This window comes from Aythya ferina (assembly GCF_964211825.1).
Source record: "Aythya ferina genome assembly, chromosome: 1".
Lineage (NCBI taxonomy): Eukaryota > Metazoa > Chordata > Aves > Anseriformes > Anatidae > Aythya > Aythya ferina.
In genome coordinates, this window is record NC_140296.1 from 79,176,692 (window position 1) to 79,199,539 (window position 22,848).

General features: G+C 36.8%; 1 protein-coding gene across 4 annotated transcripts in view; it reads left to right on the forward strand.

The window, feature by feature from the left end:
* GLRA2 (glycine receptor alpha 2) overlaps window positions 1–22,848 on the forward strand; it is a 130,034-nt gene that overhangs the window by 35,330 nt on the left and 71,856 nt on the right. For all 4 annotated transcript variants that reach the window (XM_084518853.1, XM_084518851.1, XM_084518852.1 and 1 more), the window contains 3 exons: window positions 8,037–8,119; window positions 9,646–9,783; window positions 12,479–12,693. In XM_084518853.1, the coding sequence (XP_084374979.1) occupies window positions 8,037–8,119; window positions 9,646–9,783; window positions 12,479–12,693 (436 nt within the window). The remainder of the gene's footprint in view (window positions 1–8,036; window positions 8,120–9,645; window positions 9,784–12,478; window positions 12,694–22,848) is intronic.

Here is a 22,848-nt window from a genome sequence, read left to right on the forward strand (position 1 = left end):
GATATTGCCAAGGTAGGGATTGTCCCTTGGAAGTGAATCTCAATCAGCACATGAACATTTTCTTATAAGTGTTTATTCTTCCACTGGCAAAACTCCAGTTCCATGTTCATTACCATGATTATCCAAAAGAAAAAAAAAAAAAAAAAAAAAATCTTCACATGTCTGGAAGTAACTTTCTTACATTAAATACATATATATATATATAAAGACTTTTAAGGAGAAATGCAGAACTTCTACTTGAAATAAAAAACATATAAAGTTTTGAGTTAGCTATTCTATACTATAGGTAGAGGCTTTACAGACATATAAATAGTGCTAGAACCACTAGACTTTATTAAACTATACATTGTTTGTTACTGGTATATGGTGACTTCTGAAATTGTAACTGCATGCTATGTGAATCCAACAAGTTTGACAAATTTGTCTTCCCATGGGCATAATTACAATAATAATGCTTTCAAAGGCTAAAAAGTTGTGTCCCTTTTTACGACAAGTAGCCATTCTAATTATTACTGAACTCAATGTCTTTGGATTATGATTAGCTCCCCACATTTTACCTTTTTCTTTTTTTTTTTTTCTTTCCTTCTTGCCCTTCCTCCTACTTCTTCCACCATCATGTCCCTTCCTTTTGGGGTCTTTTAATTAAATGGTCTCAGATGCTTCTCATCCTTTTGCATGGTTCCCTAACATCTTAACTGTGCCCTCCCATCATCCACTTTTGTCTCTCTCATTTCCTCCTAATCTACATACAAATCCTGGCTGAGTCTCTAGCAATGAATTTCCAATACCCTTGTTTTTCTGTTGTGCCTAATGTACTTGTTTTGCATAAAAATAATAAACCCTCCTAAATAAATAATAAAGCTTAATGCAGGTACTTTGTTATGCAACTAGCACAGCTATTGTCAAAACCCCATTGATCATCTTGCTTAAGGAAAGAATAATTTACATTTTAATGACACAAAATTAGTTGCTTTTTCACTTCATCAGGCATTTAAAGCAAAGTGGGGATATGGACATTATACTTGAACATGTACTGCCTCACTAATTCCTCTAATGCTTTGCACGTCTCCAGCTGACATACAAAAACATTGGATGTGAGGTAAATCCAAACACAACAGAAGAGCTACATAAACTGAAGGGCAATGCTGCCAAGAGAACAAAAGGCTCTGAGCCAGTCATGAGAAAGCTTAAACTGGAAGTTATAACCTTTCCAGCCATCTACACTTCAAATTCCTAAAACAATATTCCAACAGAAATAATGAAAGGCATAGGAAGGAACTCAATATCAGTAAATGAACCATGATCATTTTTGAAAGGGCTTAGATGATGTGACTATATGTGATAGGAGATGACCATATTTAATTGTCCAAGATGTCAAGATGTCACTTCTATAGCCCTATATTTTTGTGTCTCAAATAAAAAGGAAGGCTTTTTTTTTTTTTTTTTTTTTTTTTTGAGTTAAAAAACTGTGAAATGCTGTTGGAGATCAATTTGTACACATGCAGTTGTCTTGGCTGACAGGATCAAAAAATATTGGCAGCTGGTTACTTCTGGATAGTTAAGCCAATAGGATTGTAAAGCCAAGCCACACATCTGCATGCTTGCTCTCCTGGTTAACAGTGATGTCTGCCCTTGACTGCTTGTGACTGATCACTGCATTTAACCATTGAGCTTACTTTAGAGCAGTCAAAGGTTAGATGGAAAAAGTTGTAGCTACAGGAGCCTTTTCTAAGTAAATGGCATAAAAAAAGCATGTTTTCCTGGAACTTGCTCTCGGGGATGGAGGTCTTTTGCCAAATGCATTGCAATGTATGGCTTAGTACAGAGATGTCATCGTTCCAGGAGGAAAGCAGCAGCATCAACATACTGCAGGAAAATTAAGATAGAAAATAACAGAGGAGAATGGAGAGATGAAATAATATTCTTCCTGGAAAGGAAGCAGGTGGTTACAGAATTTAACTGTTACATGAAATCATACTTGAATGTCATTCCACAGATTTGGTTGAGCAATAATGGGGAAATCATTTGCTGGCAACTCATGTGCTGGCATTGCGTATTTACAGACAATACTGGCATTACAATGAGAAGTGGGATGCCCATAATGAGAAATCCACCACCCTGTTCATTCTGTGCCAGCTCCCATTTTAAGCAGTCCATGAAGCAAAGCAAAGCACTGGAGGGAGAGACAGCACGCTCATAAACAGCAGTACGTGAAACTCCAGGCTGCATTTCACTTTTTGCCATAGCAGAGAAGGCTCCATGTCTCCTCTGAGCTCAACTTCAACCCGTTCCCATCTGACAGAAATGAAACAAATATTAGAGAGGAATTCCAGGGCTCCTCAAAAATAAGGGGAAAAGCAAACAGTTTGATTGTTCCATTTAACAGGACAAAGCCTGTAGACTGTGAAAATTACCAGAAATGACATTCAAAATGATGAGTCAGGTCTCTGAAAAATAATGAGATGGTCTACACAATGAAAAACCTTTTAAAAAATGAATGTAACCATTTCTTCTTTCCTTCTTCTTTTTTATTTTTTTTTTATTTTTTCCTGTTGTTGTTATTTTGGTCTTCTAATATATGAACAATGTGTGTGCCCTAATTTCAGGCACAGATCACTCATGAGGTGGGGCTGGGAAAAATGTAAGGAGATTTTACATTTTCCTGCCTGTTTCAGTGCCACTAGTCTAAATGGCATTTGCTCCCATGTCATGCGATGCTGTCACGGTTGCTGTGCAACTCTATCTCCCCTGCCAGTTAATGGGGAACTTTGCCTGTTTGTGCTTAGGCAATATTTTTATGTTCTTTCAGCAGCTGAAAGGATCAGAAATCCAATCTTCCAACAGGAAAAAAAAAAAAAAAAAAAAAAAAAAAAAAAAAAAAAAGAGAGAGAGAGAAAAGAAAAGCTAAGATATTTACCTTTATTGTCAGCTCAGAGCTTTAAGACAAACATCAGAAATCGTGGAATTTATGATAGCATCTTTAGAATTGGCAATGATGAAAAATATCCCAGTTCCTCTAACAGACCCAGGACTGTGGGTTTTGCACAGGTATAGGAATTTTCATTTAAATGGCAAGTAGCCAATGTTGACATGACCGTGCACGCACTACTTGTGTTCTGGTGTTTGCAGTGTAAATTCCCAGATTGTAATGTTGCCTGTCCCACCAGCTAAACTGCAGATGGGTGTAGCTTGAAAGAATGAAGTGATAAGAATAGAAGCAAAAAGTTATTTTTGATACCATGCCCACTCATGGCAAGGCGTTTGTTGCTCTTCTTACTTTCTGGAAGCTAATCATGCTTTCTTTGGAGATAGATATGACTTGTACCCTTGTCACCAGCACTATTTAAATTTCCAACAGTATTTCTGTAATTAAGTCTGATTCTAGTTATTTCTCCTTATAAAAATGGTATGAGGCAGCTGGTGTTCTGTATCCCACTCACAAACTGCCACATTTACAGGTTTGTTAATGAAACAGCTATTCCCCTTGTTGTCAGACACCTGGTGTGGAAGATCCACAGGGCCTTTCTCTTGTGGGTTCAATGCCTTCCTTCTGAGTGGGAGCTATCGCTTACATCAAGTGAGGTTTGGGGCAGTCAAAACATATCAGGCTGTATTAGCTGCTTATAAACATGAAGTGGGGTAGAATGCAGTTTAATTTTTGCTTCCAGATCCTGGCTCCAAAGAGAGGTGGGGGTGGTATGTGGCAGGAGCTGAGGTAAAAGACAGGGCAACAGGAAAGGAAGGGGGGAAAGGTACAATGCTAAACAAGAATGAAGAGGAAAGAGGCTTTTTGAAATGTGGGGTGCAAGAGCAAGCACAGGAGGAGGTGGTAAAGTATGTCCAGGGATCAGAGAAAGAATAGGACAGGAGTGAAGGATGAAGAGGAATGAGGTGAGCACAGAGCACCAGTGAGATTTCATTGCAGTGCACATGAATACCTCTGAGCTCCCTTGGCTGCACATATATGTCACCCTCCCTCCACAGGCTTTTCCTTGGATGTTGATGACTGGCTACAGCTGCTATTTTTAGGGCATATGTAGTGAGCTGAGCTCCGCTGCTGGCCCATCTGAGGGCCAGCCTATTTCCATCTGGAGGAAACACTGACATTGTAAAAACAAAGTGTTCAGGTGTTAAAGATCACCAGCTTGAGTGTTTCTGATTAAAAACGTGCTGTCAGGCTATTTATTTTCCCAGAATTTTTTATTTATTTATTATTATTTTTTTTGATTTTATCGTTTCTGTAATGAGGGAAGCTGCAGCCTACAGGACTTCTGCCTCTCTGCTTGCAGAAGTGGGAAATGAATAAATGACCTCTGGATAAAGCTGATAAGGGGACTTTCTGGGGTTACCAGAAATGAAAAAAGAAATGAAAGATGTTGAGCTGGATGAGAAAGAGAGATAGGCCAACAGTCCAAGTCTGACTGATATCTTATGACATTCTGCTGAAACCAGGGTAAAAAAGACTGGATCTTGAATGAAATGTTAGGTGAAGAAATCTGAGCAGTGTCCATTAATTCTGAAGACATTTAAGAAGCATCAGCAAATGCTGCTCAGAAGGATTTACCTAGTGTATGAAGGAGACCTTATGAAGAGGATCTCTAGAGTATTTCGATTACAGCCCTGCCTCTGCCATGACATCACTCAGTAATATTAGTGATTTATTTTTTATTACTATTTTTTCACAGTGCTGGCCAATTGTTCATTCTCTGCCTCTGCATTTTGTTCTGTTCATACTCTATTTGCAATATTCCAGGGTTTATTTCTTCCTTGAGCGTGGGATGAGCAAAGGAAAGAAGAGAGTAACTTGGCTTCCCCTCCAGAGTCCTGTCATCCCTGGCATTGTGCCTGACATGCTGGAGTGTTGAAGATCCAGCTCTGTTTTGATCCCTGCCTGTTCAGCTGCAAAATCTAAAGTCCTCATCCCCAGAGCACCCTCCCTGAGCTACCTGTGTGACCTGAGCCTACCTTCTAGGAGGTGGTTACAAAATCTGTTGTTTATGAATCTTAAATGCCTTGGGAGTGGTGTGCCTGGAAAAAAAAAAATAAATAAATAAAAGAAAAAAGTTCTTTAACAGTTTCTTCTGTCTTATTAATGAATAAAGTACTCATCAATCTAATTGCCAGTTAAACTTGCACTTTGTACCAAGTCTCTGGGAGCGTCTCTTGAATTTGCCAACTAAATTTGAGACACTTTTTTTTTTTTTTTTGAAACTTTTTCTGTCAATGTTATTGTTATGGGCAATGTGGGTAGCTACATCAGCCTACGCACTTCTGATCCTGTTTCACTATTAATGTAAATGTAGAAGTAGTGACATGGCACCTAAGTGTGGAAACACATACAGGATCATATTTATTTATTTATTTATTTATTTATTTTTAATGAAAAAGTGTCAAGTGCTATAAAGTGACTCACCACTGTAGACTTCACTTGAGCTACTTCAGACTTTGGGAGCAGAACATTTAGCTTGTTGTAATTTTGTTGAAAATCAGTGGGTCTACAGATGACACTAGGCAACAAGTGTTGGGTTCAATGCTTGCATTACTTCTGGTAAAAAGGGTTACAGAGGCAAAGATGTTAACTATGAATGGCTACTCTGCTAAGAAGAACAACAAGTAGTGATAAATCTGTAATGGCATGGTATCTTGAGCTAACCTCATCAATCAGTGAATAGAAGTTATTTTCCATTTGTCAGGGTAAGCAGAAAATAATTTAGCCTTTCTGAAAGACACTGTTGGTTAGGGAGGGAAAGAAGAGATGTCAACCTTTGTGTGAACCAGCATAATAATCATTTTTTCAGCTCTCCTGCAGAAGAGAAATGGACATATCCATCTAGCCATCTGTGGAGATAGACCAATTTAATCCCTGGGAGACTTGAAATCTGTAGATGGATGCATTTGACTAATGATTAGTTTCATACTAAACTAATGGAATAGACACCTCTTCCCATGTATGTAGTCAAGCCCCCAGACTCCTTGAGGGTTTGGGGGAGGAGAAAGGGATGAAGGGGAGAAGAAGCAGTCATCCTACAATCCATGCTTGACAGTCAGTAAAATCTAAATGGTAGATAGGCCATATCTTCTTCAATGAGTACAAGAAGAAGACATTTTGCAGCCTTTTAGAAAATCATTTGCATAAAGATACTCTTGAAATGAACTTTACAAATGTAACCCATATTTAGAAGATGACTGAAAAGAAGGAAGAGAAATTGATATATCAACATTTCAGGAAAAAATGCAGAAGCGGTCTTTTGTCAATACTTGAAATCAGCAATTTGAACAGCTCAAACCTTAATCCAGGAGATTACCTAGTAAAATGAGACTAGTTAGCATTTTCAGAACACTTCAAATATTTAAAGGAGTAAGGGTCATATTTTCAATGGCATTTATATGTCTACAAAATGTATGTTTTTTCTCTTCTAATGGCTTATATTTCTAATGCATATGCTATTTGCTCCCAAAGGTTAAATAAGAGTTTATTTCCTATGGTAATGTACAGAGGACTACTAGGTGCTTTTCTTTTCTTCATCTCAATGCAGTTCACTACCACTGACAACCAATCTCTGATTTCCTGATATTGTCATCTTGTACACTGAAGCCTGTGTCAAGAGGACAAGAATGGTAAATTCTCTGTGTAGCCCATGAGTAGGCAAAAGCACAGAAATGGTGAATGGGCTTTTTGATCAGAACATTTTGATTACAGTTTTCTAAATATCATCTTCTTGTCATAGTGATGTAATTGCAGGACAGTAGGACTAAGTGATTCAGTCAAACCATCCCCAAAAAAGTCACATGATGAAGAAGCAAGCTGAAAGAGATTGAGTAAGATGTATTTGCTGAGAAACAAATATATCTTGAGGATCCACAGGACACAAATAGTGAAATATTTTTTCATAAAGATCACATTTGCCTGTAGGACAACCTACTTTCTAGGTTAGCAGCTGGCCTGTTGGTTCACTGACATAATTTAAAAAAAATAATAATTTCTAATTGTACCATGTTAATGTTTCAATGTGCCTTCAAATGAAACAATTTAGTTCTCATCCTTGATGGCAAAAGGAACACAGAAAGTTTTGTTTATTATTTTGTGTGTGTGTATGTGTGTCAGTGTTCTTTTTTTTTTTTTTTGGGGGGGGGGGGGGGCTGAAGGTAATCTGAAATAAATGTGTTCTTTTTATATAACTTTGTTTTGTTTTCCAAAACAGATAGTCATTTGTAATTATGTCATCCCAGCATCTTGGCTTGTTAAAAACAGTTTATTCTCCCCACAGTTACAAGAAAATTATAACAGAGGAGAAGCCTTGAAACAGATTTCAAATCAACTGTAAACTACCTGCCCCCCCCCCTAAAAACAAACAAACAAACAAACAAACAAACAAAACATTAAGTATATTCCTATCCAAGTAAAAGTATGCCTTATCTGGGACAAAAACAGCTAAAAATTTAAAAGATAAATTTAGTTTGTATGATAATGTTCCTTTAGGCTTAGTTTCTTGTTTCTGCCGTCTTTATCTTTTAATGCTATGTGATTCTTGTTTTTACTTTTTTTTTTTTTTCTTTTAATGTATAAGCAGTAAGGACGAATGGTTGAAAATGGGTCTCATACGCAACAAAAGCACACTCTATTGAAAAAAAACTCAATTGTTATGTTTTCTTCCTTTGCTATTCCAAAACAGAGCTTTAAAATGTATGTTGCATGATCAGTCACTTCAGGTTTTGCATTATTTGGGTTCACTGCTCTACGTAAAACATTCACTGGTACATTAGTGGAGAGCATTTCTTGCTGTCTTACTGTTCTTGTCTCTGCCTCTTTTCTGTCCAGTCAATGCAGCCTGCTTTGCTTACATGTTTAGTCCTCACACACTCTCATGTCCTTAAAAGCTAAGAGGGGACAGAGAGTCTGGTCTCTGAGTGTCTAAGATTTGTCCTTGATTTTTCAAACTATAAGTATGGAGCTTTGGATAAAATCTGTAGATTTCTAACAACAGCTTTTCTTCTTCTTCTTCTTCTTTTTTTTTTTTTCTCTCATTCAATTTTAGGCTTACTTTAACCTTATCCTGTCCCATGGACTTGAAGAATTTTCCTATGGATGTACAGACATGTACAATGCAGCTAGAGAGCTGTGAGTGTCCAATTGCTTTACCTAGTGAACAACAGGACTTTAACTTTTGGTGGTTAGATAGTATGTGCATTTTTGTATTTGTGTTTTCAGACTCAACATTCCTATTTTGTAATGAAGAGTCATGGAGGAGGAGTGCTTTAACTACCCATCACCAACATTGGTAGTGCCTACTCACTGTGCTCTTCCAGCTCCCTTTCCTTTCTTTCTCCACCTTTCCCGTCAGGGCTGCACCACTTCCAGCAGTACTGTACATGAGAAAATAAACCTCAGGAAAGTAAGAACAGCTAGTATGCACCCAGGGATGAGCTATGTCTGATCAAGACAAGCTAAGTTTTTTTGAGAAATGCAAGCAACATACTAAATGAAGCAGAGGTCTTATTGGCTATCACAGACTCACAGCATAGCTGAGGCTGGCAGGAAACTCAGGGCTCACTTGCTCCAAACCCTGCTGAAGCAGGGACACCTAGAGCAGGCTGCCCAGGAGGCTGTTCAGGAGGCTTTTGAAGATCTCCAAGGAGAAGACCCCACAGCTTCTCTGGGCAATCTTTGCCAGGGCTCCATCACCCATACAGCACAGAAATGCTGCCTGGTGCTCAGAGGGAGCCTCCTGTGCTCCAGTTTGTGCCCAGTTCCTCTTGTTCTGTCCCTTAACAGTAATAAACCAAATCTGATTTAGGTTCTAGCACATGCTCATCCATAGGATGTAGCTTTTAACAGGATCCTTGACACCATTTTGACCAGTACCAAGCAACAGTCAGAAAAAAAAATGGAAGTGTTTCAGATAACAGCACAAGCCAGCAATCATTCCTGATAGCCAGCATGTGCCAGGCCACCTTGTGTTTCTTTTTTTTTACTTTTTTTTTTTTTTTTTTTTTTTTTTTTTTTTTTTTTTTTACGTGGGCATCTGGGAGAGAAACAGGTTTACCTATACAAGTATAAGCTGCAGGTTACCACTTTGTGTGTGGCTGAAGAACAAGCTAGTCAGGTCTTGTTTAGTCTGCTTGTAAATGTGTAGCCACTGCAGTCAAAGAGACTTTGGAGAGTTCAAGATTCTCTCTTACAACTACACACCTCCCACTGGTAAGGTTTACAAAAGCTGCAGGTTTATTTTTAGGTAAGGACCCAGCATCATGCAGTCCATAAATCCTTGTTTGCTGGTGCCCAACAACTAAATAATGAAAGAATAATGTAAACAAAGCAAAATGCCAGCTGATACATAGACACACAGACACACAAAAATGTCATTTCAATGGTAAACAGTATCATTGATAGGCCAGCAAAATTATTTTAGGGGCAAACCAAGACAGTATTTCAGAAAATAATGATGTTACACATTTGTTGCTCTTAGTATAGGAGTAGTGAAGTATTGGGAAATTAGCAACTAATAGCAATTCTGCTATTGTTAATCAGTTGAAAAATATAGCTTACATTTACTGGAATAAATGGCATTTCTAAGGCATGATAATACTTGCTTTTGATGTTTTCAGTCAGTTACCATCTAATGAACTCTGATTTCTTTATTATAGTTGGCTACACTATGAATGATCTGATATTTGAGTGGCTAAGTGATGGACCTGTGCAGGTTGCAGAAGGCTTAACCTTGCCACAGTTTATTTTGAAAGAAGATAAAGAACTTGGTTATTGCACAAAACATTACAACACTGGTGAGCATTATTCTACTTTTTTTTTTTTTCTTCTTAACAGTATCTATTGTCAATGTGAAATGGGAAAAGATGAGTGAAATGCAAATATATATATATATATATTGAAATTAAAATTTGATTCAGCCACTCATTTTTTAAATCTGAAAAAAATCTCCATTTTATATTGTTTGCTTTAAAGATATATATATATTTATATTTTTTTTCCCCCAAGTTTCCTTTAGCTTCATTAAGGATACTCTAACTTGCATATTCTTATATTCTAACATCTCTAAAATCATTAAAGATTTTAAAAACTTTAAAAACTGGAAAAATCTACTAATTTTCATTTCCTCAAAATGAAACATTTATAGAAAACTATTTTTTTTTAAACTATATTGATACATCGGGTTTAAAGTATTGAGTCTTACAGATTTGATTTATTTCTCCAGTATATCAAAATACTGAGGAAAAATATCAAACTTTCAGCAGCTTTTTATATGTGGTCTGATTTATGAGATGTAGTATTTGAAGTGACAATGCTTTCATTGCTGATCTGACAAGTGTACAGACATGAAATGAATGGAATTTGTTTGCTAAATAATGTAATTTTCTCCCTGCTTTTGCTTTTTAAAAGTTTCAAATGCACTTTCTATCTTAAGCTTCACAGAGCAGAGAAAAGAGAGAGGTCTGTTCAAATTTTGGATTTATCTGCTTGGAGTCTGTTTAATAAGGCCAGAATTCAGAGAATGGTTTGCTGGATGTTTCCCGGGATTAGATATAATCCCTGTCATCTAAAATAGTTTTTTTCATCATTTCAGCATAAAAGTCAATCTGTTTGCATCAGAGATATTTGTTTCACTCTGTGAAATAACACAACATGAGATGTTCTGCCCCCATCAAAAATAAAGTCACATTCTTTTATTATGAAAATAAAATTATTATCTTTAATTATTAGAAATGCAGATTCTCATTTTGGGGTGCAAATTGCCAAGGAAGGACTTGTTGTGATACCACAGTCCAAGATCTGTGGAAAGGGGGACTAATATTACTGCTCATCATAAAAGAGAGCATCAGAAATAAATATGAATCAACAGAATTTATGCACTTGTAATTTGACTGTTGCAAAGTTCAGCTATTTCCCACCACATGACTCAAGCTCTGAGTAGGTGAGTTCATGTGCTTTTCTAACTGCTGACTCTCAGTTAACCACCTTACAGGGTGGAACACCAAAAGTAAAAGAGGAGGGAGAGCATGGGCAAGAGCTGCATTGTATAACCATGGAGATTCCCCACAAATGATAAAAATGCTTTTTAGTAGCTCCCACTACATGCGGTTAAACAAAATGACTGTATAATTAGTTCAAAGTGTGTAGCCTGGGAAGGGGAAATGAGAAGCAGTATTCAAGCCAAAGAAAACTTTGCCTACATACATCCACAGTAATGCACTACTGTCTTCTCTGAGGCATGGTCTTTCAAGTTTGGGGTGAAATCAAAATATGGATGAAAGCTGTATTCAGCCTTCTCCTACCCACACTGCAAGGTGTTCCACACAGATTGTGCCACAGGAATCTGGAGAGCATTTGGCAGATTGGTCTACTCCAGTGCCATCACTGCCACAGGTAGCCTCTTTTGAAAAACCAGATTCCTTCTGTATGGACAGACCGGTCAGGATGTGTGTTTACACAGGTACACAGGTCTCAGAATCACTCATTTCACAGCTTCTGTCCTACCAGATTACTCATTTTTTCTCCCCTCCTAACTTTGACAAATTGCATCTGCATTGTCCCTAGTACCAACTCCTACCTGTCTGAACCTGCCGTTTTGCATTGTAGATTAGCTGAAAGTATCTATTTATCACAAAATGGAGCAAAAGTCTCATTTCACCTGCAAAGGATTTATGAGGAACAATGCCTCTTAGTGTACTTGACTGACTGACAAAAAAAAGGTTCTTGGAAACAATTAGCATGTTTTGTATCCATTGCTGTGCTTTGGATAGTCTACCTTGAGTGAGAGCATTCACAATATCTAAACCCCAGCCAGAACACTAGTATGGAGAGCAACACAAAGTGAATGGCTTCATAGCTGGGGAGCTCTTGTAACTCTGGACATTATATCCCCACTGCATGGCTATCTCCACTGTCAGGCAAACCTAAACTTACGTCCTCCTTTACCCCTGCAAAATAGGTATTTATTGTCTGGAGAATCACCTCACATGAGAGGTAATCCATTATTTTGGATTTCCAGGAGTTAGCCTTTTGGTGAAACTCAAAGTAAACTTTGAGTTGATTCTGCCATTAGAAGTAGAACCCACAGACAAAAGCAAATGATGTGGCCAGAATGAAATCTACCATAGGACTTTGATTGTTTATAATTTGCCTAATTACAAGTTTACTTAATCTCATTAAATTAGTAGAGCAAAATACTGATACCCTTTAATACTAAACATTATACTTCAAAACAAAATATTTTTAAAATTTTGAGAAAAAGATATTATATTTTCTGGAGGTGAAACAACTGTTCTAATACTTGTTTTCTCAGTTAATGGGAAGAATTGGAAACAGTCTCCTTCACGGCCTCCATGTGTCGCCCAGGCTAGAGTGCAACAAGTGGCTGACTTGTACTGCTAGGTTACAGAACAGGCCTCACCTCTAGTATATGTTTAGAAAGTAAGATAAAACTGTGCAAAAAACATTTATGAAAATAATTTCATGTTCTAGGAAAGTTTACATGCATTGAAGTCAAGTTTCATTTGGAGCGTCAGATGGGATACTATCTAATCCAGATGTACATTCCTAGCCTGCTGATTGTCATTTTGTCCTGGGTTTCTTTCTGGATCAACATGGACGCTGCTCCGGCTAGAGTCGCTCTGGGTATCACTACAGTTTTGACAATGACCACCCAAAGTTCAGGATCAAGAGCTTCCCTCCCAAAAGTAAGGAAATAATTTTGTACCATTGATTTGTTATTACCAAGAAATAATGGTAGTACTTCTGAAGTTTCTTAAAGATCTGTGTATGTATGCATTTGATAAGAATACCTGAGAAAGAAGCATCCAGGTATTTAGCATTTGTATTATGGTTCTCTTAATTTTCTCTTGGTTTGTGGGATTAAAACTGCTAGTTTTGACACTTAAGACATCAACATATAGAAGACAGATTTTCTGAAGTATGTAGGTACTTGACTGTATTTCTGAAAGCAATTTCTGAAAACTAGATTGGGAACTTAATAAACTCTGTCTGGTCTCTTCTGGACTGTTTCCCAAATGTAGTCTCCCAAATAACTTAACATGGCTAGATATGGCACTTAATCTGATGGATATATAAATATATTTGTGTGTGTATAAAATACATCTATATAACGTATATACACCTGAAATGTGTTTCTGGAGAATCTTTTCGGTGAGGAAGTGTCAATGTCTCTCTCTGTTTTATGGCAGATTTAGTTTATGCTCTCATTCAAGTGTTGTCTGCAGTTCTCCATCCGGTCTACACACAAAAATATCCTCTCACTTGATTACTTATTTATTTATTTATTTTAAATTGGGGCAGCTGCTGTAGATGAGATTATAGATTACAGATTGTGTTCTTTGATTAGTCAAAATGACAGCTCTTTTCATCATGGGCACAGACTTAATGATTTTGTTGTTAGCATTCCCAGCAGAATTTATTGTGTGTGCTCAGGTTTTGTACAATTTTCTGGATGAGAACTCAGAGGTAGATCAGTTTACAATCATCTGTGGAGTCATGAGATAAATTCCCTAAAGAATTCTCTCTTAGAGCTGTCCAGAATCACATGGACTAGGATCATAAAACCATGCTAGCAATAATGAAAGCACATTTTTGGAGTGTTTGTATAGCATATGATCCACTCCAAAAGGCATGTTGTATTTTGTTCTGCTTTACCCTCAGTATCATATTTAGTCTCATTCCAAGTACTGTAATTTGTTTAAATGGAGCATATATAGGGCAACTTTAAAAACTGCACAGATTGTGTTACTATTCTGTTGGTAATAAGAAAGTATCACTTAAAATTTGGTGACTACAACAGTTGGTTCAGCTTCACTTGTTCACTTTGAGCTACGAATTATTTTCCATGCAAACTAAAAATCTTTCATGTATTAACTCAGAATTTCAAACATATAATTTCTTAACATTTGTTCAGACAATTCAGTCAATATTACCTAATGAACACTCCAAGAAGAAAGTCAACAAAGAGACTATCTTGGCAAGAACCATGCAGGCTCTGTAGATAGCAAGCCTGGAGTTACTGAAGATGGTGTCTAGATGGTACAACATGATTCCATGCTGATATATTCCAACCTTCTTCCGAATTAATTGCCTTGAGTACTGGAAGTGATGCAATCACTGTAGTGGAGATTTCCACTAACATTTCCAACAGAGCATACACACTCTGCCAAAAAGCTCCGCAGTGCTTCTATGTCCATAAAGCTAATGCTTTAGAAAGACTTTTCATCATGTGCCTTAGATCCAGCTGAAATTTTTGTCCTTTTTGTGTTCTGCCTTGTTTGCAAGGAAAAACATTAGTTGGATACATTTCTGGGCTTCTGCTGAGTGGAAGAAAAGGGAAGATCCGGAATATATTGACTGTGGCAATTTGATTACTGGAGAGGTTCTTCTTCAGCTTCAAGATTAAATAGATTTATCTCAATAGTTGTCAGAGGTGATGCTCTGGCCCCATTCCATCCTCTCCTAGTATTTTTTATTGTTCCTTTGCCACAAGACAGACACTAAGAACATGTACCTCACCAAAAAGTCCAGTACACTTACTTCAGTCATACACCACCTGGTTGTTGCATTTCTGCTGTGTGAATGCAGCTGAGCTATGCCATAAGAAACATGGGACTGATGTGAAATAAATTCCTTCAGAATAGGCTCTGTGTGCAAAAGCAAGCAGTACACTCATGTTTGTGTACAGGTCCATATCAGCAGTATTTGATTCCCTACACAAGGAAGAATGGCTCTGTGTCCAGGTGGAGGCTGGTGACGAGCTATGTCTCTCAGGGGTGTGTCCTGGGACAGTGTTGTTTAATATCTTTATCAATGACATAGACATCTAGACTGAGTGCATGCTCAGCAAGTTTGCAGCTGACCCCAAGCTGAGTGGTGCAGTTGATACAACAGAAGGAAGGGATGCCATCCAAATGGACCTGGAAAAGATTGAGAAGTGGGTCCATGTGAACCTAATGAGGTTAAACAAGTCCAGGTGCTGCACCTGGGTTGAGCCAGTCCCAGACATGGGTAGAGGACAGATTGGGAGAACTCCTTGAAGGTAGCCCTGCAAAGAAGTACTTGGGAGTTCTGGTGGAAGAAAAGCTTGACATGAGCCAGCGGTGTGCACTTGCAGCCCAGAAGGCCAACTGCATCCTGGGCTGAATCACCAGAGGAGTGGCCAGCAGAGTGAGGGAAATGATTGTCTCCTGTTCTGTGTTTGTGAGGCCCCACTTGGAGTGCTGCATCCAGGTCTGGAGCCCCCAGCACAAGAAGGATGTTGGGCTGTTAGAGCAGGTCCAGAGGAAGGCCATGAGGATACTCAGAGGGCTGGAGCACTTCTCCTATTAAGAAAGGCTGAGACAGCTGGGGCTGTCCTGCTGGAAGAAGAGAAGGCTGCAAGGTGACCTCATTGCACCTTTTCAGTACTTAAGGGGGGCTTATAAAAAAGGTGGAAGACAACTTTTTGTTCGGGCAGGCAATGACAGGACAAGGGTGGGGTAGGGGTGTGTGGGGGGGTGGTTTTAAACTAAAAGAGGGGAAATTTAGATTAGATGTTAGGAGGAAATTCTTCACTCAGAGTGGTGAGGCACTGGCACAGGTTGCCCAGAGAAGCTGTGGATGCCCCATCCCTGGAGGTGTTCAAGTTTAATTTGGACAAGCCCCTGGGCAGCCTGATCTAGTGGGTGGTATCCCTGCCCATGGCAAGGGGGTTGGAGCTAGATGATCTTGAGGTCTTTTCCAACATTAATGATTCTATGATTCTACATGTATGATCTTTAAGATCACTTCAAACTAGGCCATTCTCTGTATTCTATGATTCTATTACAAGAAGCAAGCTTTTCTTGCTGTTGTTGTTGCATGAGCCCAGCTTTTTTAAAACCCCATCTGTAAGTTAACACTAAAATTGTATTTCTTAATAAAATCTGTCCAGCTGAAATGCATTTAAAAATAAAAATATAAAAATAATTGAATCAAATCAGCTTTAAATCTGAACTTGCAAAATGGCTCTTTAAAAGCAATGTTTTTCTGAGTCCTGTCTACATATTGCCAAGACACAGGAAGTTAGGCTGTCAATAAAACACCCATTCCAAAATTGCTCCAAGCATGAATATCTAAGATAATAAGACTTGAGAGGAGGGTTATTTTGGTAAGAGCACTAAAAAAAAAAAAAAGATGAAACTTTGGTTTGTGAAAGCAACCTAAATTTGAATACAAGAGTTGTATATTGTTCCCCATCTTTCTTTGTGTCGTATTGTTAACACACATTTGTAGAATTTACCTTTAACTTACCCACTGGCTCCTTCCAAGAATTTCTCCTTATTCTGCATTATTTTATTTTATTATTTTATTTATTATATTATATTATTATATTATTTATTTATTATTTTATTATATTATTTTATTATTTTATAGCTCTAACAAAACAAACAAACAAATAACAAACAAGCAGAGACAAAATCAAGCAAGCAAACAAACAAAACCCACCTAAGCATCAACATTCACAAACTTTAAGGCAATAATTCCTTTACCTAAAGAAAGGCAAAGACTAATTGCACCAAGATGATTCCTAGTTACTTTTTTGGTTAGTTTTCAAGTTACTATCTAAATGATGTAAGTTGTATGGTTTAGAAGTAATTATCTACATATTGTTTTCAACTCTGGTACAATATTACATGACAGAGTTCTGTTTGCTTGAAATTGCTCTTTTCCGTATTAATAACTAGTATTCATTTTGATACACAGCTTTTCACAATGGCAGGTCATGGTGACAGACATTCGGCATTTGGTTACTGAAAATTAAACATGAGCTTGAGACTGTTGGGAAGGGAAGGGATTAATTCCAGCTGGTGTTTGTGTTTGCTGCACTTAAGTATCTAGAAAGCTTCTTTCAAATGAAATATATTTCTTTGGTAAATTTTCATAGTCCTTCTGTGGAATTATCATCTTCATAGTATTTGAAATTTTGCCTAAGAATATAAGGTCAAATTCTGATAGCAAAAACACACTAATAAAGAAATCAATATGCTTTTTTCTTTCTTTCTTTCTTTCTTTCTTTCTTTCTTTCTTTCTTTCTTTCTTTCTTTCTTTCTTTCTTTCTTTCTTTCTTTCTTTCTTTCTTTCTTTCTTTCTTTTTCTTTCTTTTTTTCTTTCTTTCTTTCTTTCTTTCTTTCTTTCTTTCTTTCTTTCTTTCTTTCTTTCTTTCTTTCTTTCTTTCTTTCTTTCTTTCTTTCTTTCTTTCTTTCTTTCTTTTTCTTCAAAACAAAGTTGATTTATTTGTTACAAAATATAGGAAGAAACTGTGAAAGAGATTAGAGCCCAACAAAGCTATTGATCTCAGAAGCACGAGATGCAGTGCCTGTTTCAGAGAGCAGAAATGTTCTCGTCCTCTACACTTTAGCATAAAATGAACAATACCAAGTTCTGCTTCCTTCATGGAGATGAAATAGTGATTTCTTGTTTATGAATACAAGAATAGCTTGCATTCAGTAATACAAGCTGCTGTATTAATAATAATAACTAGTAACTGCAGAGAAATATTCGCCATGATCTCAACCTCTTTTATAATGATGAAGTTATTCTGCATAAGCCTTATCCACATCTGATGTGTCTATGTCTGATGTGTCTATGTCTGGATTCCTCTGGTCATGTCATCGTTTTCCACATAGAAACTTTGGCTAGATTAATGTCTGTGCAGTAGCTTTCACTGATCAGCCAGCTGAGCAGAAATCCTGGATGTGAGCAAGGTGATCAGCCCTGCCATGCATCCAAAATGAGGCCCTCAGGAAACTCTGAACTTTATATGCAAGTCCTGTACATGAGCCCAGGAGCTGTCTTGCATCTAGAGCTTGCTGGACTTCATAGCTGCAAAGAAGATCTATGGCACACAGATCAGGACTTTGAAGTAAACTGCCATACACCCATGCAATATTACGCACATACATGTAGCTTGATAGTATGCCTTCTGGAAGTACCTGACCCACTGCACAAACATGGTAGCTAGTATTTATCAAAACACGGTCTGAGGAACTTCTGAACATCACAAAGGACAAAGAAATATAGAATACGCTGTTTTATGTTCTATGGTCCCAGCAGTGTATAAACTGAGTGAGTAAAGGGGAGGGCACAAAGGTACAATAAGTGCGTAATAGGTGAGAAATGTTACAGAAAACATTTCTTTTTTTTTTTTTTTTTTTTTTTTCTCCAGAACATTGGATAACTATTCTCTGCCCATTCTATTTATTTTTAAACAGCTTACCTTTTGTTGACTAAACAGAATCAAAAGTTTTAAAGCATTTTAGAAAGAGGCATTTGAAAGAATAATTAGTTCTCTGCTGTGCTAGTAATTGGCATTTTTCAGATTGCTTTCTTCTTAGAACACACATATAAACCAAACCTTAACAATAACAGTCCAAAAAAGTGAATTACTTTTCATGCCATAAAGAAAAACATTTGAGGATACTTTAAGTCAAGTAAACGATAGCAGCTTTATTTTACACAGTTGTATAGCATTCATATTGTGTTACTTTAGTGTGTAGTACTTAATGAATGCATGTTCCTTCCCTAGGGAGCAATCTCCGCAGAAAAAAAAAAAAATCTTATTCAAAACTCACTGAAACCCCTGGGAAGACTTTCATTCACTTCATTTTGTTTTGCATCACTAAATGCATTGCCAATTGTAATAAAAGCACTATATTCTAATAGGAGCTACCTGCAAAGCCAAAGTCCATGAAGTCCATTCCATTTGGTGGTAAATTACTGCTTTTACATGTCATCCACTATCCTCAGCATTTTTGGAGACTTTTCAAGATTCTTTGGCTTCTGGCAGACCAATCTGAGAAAGTAACCTCTCCTTTCTTTAATGCCAAAAGTTATCAAGTAAAGAAGCTCTGAGAGTACATCACATTTTTTATTTTGAATTAAGGTTAATATAATGTCTTAATAAATAAAAAGAAAAAAAAATGAAGAAAATGAAGAAAGGAGGAAAAACATTAGAGAAAAAGGAGAAAAAACATTAGAGAAAAAGGAATAGATGTTGGTTTTAGAGATTATGCTATTCTATGTTCATTTGTTTTCATAGGAAGCAGAGTGTCTAAGGTGATAGCTTGCTCTTTCGTGTAACAAAACAGATGATGCATTTTGGTGCAGCAATATGGTAAAAAAAAATAATAAAGACATAAAGTAACTTTGAATGGAAGATGTTTTTGACAGATTACTTCTACTCTAGTTTCAGGACCTGAGGAGGAAGCACAAGAGTAACAACTAAATCTTGTATTCACACAGTATATTCAATACCCTTTTTTATACTCCATACAGTATTTGAATTTGGATACAGGGATTTATTCTATACTACTTAACAAAGGAACTCACTGAAGCTTCTTTTTTTCAACAAAAACTGTTCCAAAGTAAAGCAAGGGTCAAAAATTAGTATGTATATGTAATTTCCTTACTCTTTCTTCTTTCCACGTTACTTACATTTTCTTATCAATAGTTTCTAGTCAAGATATATGTATTTGTGCTAGAGGGCAAGAGAAAGTTTGACAGTAGTGGAAAAGGTGGTATGTGGTGATGTACCAGAGAGAACTTTGCTGCCACTTTGAGTATTAATAGCACTTTGGCCTTGTTAATACCATGTTAATAGCTTGATAATAAATGCTTGGACCTGATGAAAATTCTCTGTTTCTCTGACCCACATCAGCTTGTAAAACACACTTTTCCTTCCTTCAAACTTGCTCCTTCAAAATCTAGGTAGATACTTCCAGGGCTAGCCTATGCAGTTACAACTTCAGTGGGAGCAGTATCTCATCTGAAGCTTTGGCATGGTTATATATGTGTGATCATGAATCTATTATGGGGAATCATTTTTTTCTTCCATTCCACAACCACTTCCAGTTCTGTGAAACCAAAGATTTGGCTCTGCTGCAAGGCCAAGAAAATGAAAACAAAAAAAATCAAAACAACAACACCAAAACCTAGCAGGATCTATGCTTCTTGTGAGGAGAGTAGGGGAAAGAAGGATGTAGTTGTTACACAGAGCACCTAAATATGTGGCTAGAAATGACCACGTTATTCTCTTTAGCTTGGCCAATCTTTGGATCTTAAAGTGTTTGTATATGTTTTTTAGTGAATTTCATGCTGCCCTTAATTCTGCGCAAAGCTGACCAAGGAGATACTGACTGGATAAATATTAATACATTAGGTTTTATAACATATTTTACTCTATGAAAGTAAAAAATAAAAGATTAAATCAGTCACTTTTTTCCTTGTACTAATCTAAGCTTTATAGTTTACTTTCCTGTATAGTGGAGACAGGGGTATTTACTGTACTACAAAAACAGTAGTTGCTGCCATGCATGACAGCAAAAAATATGCATTAAGATGTGTTTGAATACCTCTGGGATGTAGTTTGAGTACTCCTGGCACTTCTTGGCTTTTATAATGCAGTCATCTGGGAGGTCTGGCATTTGGCATAGCCTATTTCAAGCATCAGAGAAGAGCTGGAGTTACTGTGCACGCCACTCTGCTGGTTGTTTCATAACCCTGGCACAGTACTGGGGCTCTCCAGCTTCATTCCTGCACCCTACAGGACCTTCTAGCAGCTTTTAGCAGCTCTCTGAAGAGCACATAGTGCTGCTCTTTTGCACATATAAGCACTGCAGGCCCACTCTGAGGCAATGACATATGCTGTTGTGGCTCATTCACTTCAAATAATCTCAAGTCTTGACTCTATTAGATCATCTAAGAATATTACTTATGAATATCTCCTGTTAATGTTTCATTTGAAATAATGCTGACGGGACCCCCTAGAGCCTGTGAAAAATGCTTTCATTTGTGGTGCACCTTAAGACTACTGCAATCAGTCTGAACATTAATGAAAACTGCTTGCTGCTTTAAGGCAGCTGGGCCACTGATGCCTTACTTTCCCAAAGTTTTACTTGAGTTGCAGTGCAACTGCAAGAACTTGACTAAAAGGTATTTATTTATTTATTTATTTTTCATTTGGTAAATGTTTCTATTTGAAAAAATAAAAAGTTTGTTTATTGGTATTGATGACTAGAAGTATTCCCCACACACATGTTTAAACTGAGAGGGGTTATTTACTTTTCTTCATGGATGCATCAGACTTCTACAGGAGTAACTAAATGATTTGGTGTGTTCTTTTTTTCTTTTTATGCCTGTGATATGATATGACGATAACTTTAATTTACAAGTACTGGGGAACACTATTTTTGTTATAGCAATATCAACTTTTGAAATGAAGCAATTATAAACTAGTAATTGACAAGAAAACAATAAAATTTGTTTTTAAGACATGGAACTCTAGAATATGTCATTATTCACAAATCCTTAGTAGTAAAGTTAAAAACCTTGATGAAGTATTCTCTTTTTATTTCTTCCTCCTAGAAGCCTAGAGGGGTTAATTGGGGTATCTTGCCTTAAAGAGGAGAGAGTGTGAGAGCAGTACTTTGATCCTCAGTAGCTTGTATCCTGTGTTAGACATACCTGTGTGTGAGAAGTAGACAGTGCATTGTCTTTCCCTTCTTCTTCCAAAGTTTAAGCCTTTAGATAATTGAGACTGAACTCTTCATATTTCTGGAGAGAAACTTAAGTGACTAAATCACAAGTCAACATAAGTTATGAAAAACAGACAACATAATGAATGTTCCTCAGTACGTGTTTTCAAAGGAATGATAGTGCAGGCTATATTATAAATAATTATCCATTATGACACTATTATGATGAGAGCATATCAATATCTGTCACTGATAGGAGAAACAACTTCTATTAAAAATGGTCTGCTGGGACACTAAAAAGTAATTTAAAGTATTTCATTGATATAAATGATTGCATTTTTCATAGATTTTTTTTTTTTTTTTTTTTTTTTTTTTACCAGAAGGGCATATTTCTTTGTGTGCTTAATGTCAATCAAAACACTTTATTGATAGATTTGTTCTGAAATATGATGAACAGTAGTACTTCTAAAATTTATCTGCAGTCAGGAGGCACTGATACAATCCCATTTGTAGGGCACGATCAATTTAAAAACACTTTTTAATTTTCCAGGGAACCATGTAGATGGTCACAGACAGTAATGAGAGTAATTCTGACCATTCCTGGTCAGAATCTGTCTATGATTAAATATGCTCTTTTCATCAAAAACTGACTAAAAGTAGTATAAAATTGTGTGGAAAAAAAAAAAAAAAAAAAAAAAAAAAAAAGGAACTGAAGAAACCCAAATGTCAGGATTATGATAAAAACTCTTACAGTTGGACAGTGTGTCCTGTTGCTTTCTCCAACAATCAAATTTCTTGTTTGATTTTTTTAAGGAAGCCATAATTGTCTGACAGGATCTATTTCATGATATGTTGACTGTATTTTGCTTTCCTCTGAACCTCCTAACAGAAACAGAATCTTCTCAGAATGAAAACAAAATCCAGTCATTGAGAATGACTTAAATTAGAGCATTCATATGCTCAGATATTACCATTGCTGTTATTTCTTACCAGGACTCCCCAAAGTCAAGGAAGACAGTGTTATGCCACAAAGAAAACAGTACAGAACAAATTAGTTATGCATATAACTATCCCTGGATATGAAAACAAAGATAACCTTGCTTTTCTGTCTCACAAAATGGCTGCTTCAGGAAGCATCATGGTCTTTCTTACATCTTGTTTTCTCTTTCTGTCCTAACATCTTGTTTTCTCTTTCTGTCCTATCTAGTGAGTGGGAAGAATAATGCATAATTATTCTCTTAAATGGTTAATTATTCTCTGTAAAGTTGGTATATTTGTCATTCTTTAGTAATAATGTAGTGTTGATTGTACAAGTGAATAACAGTCTTTTTGATAAATGAGAAA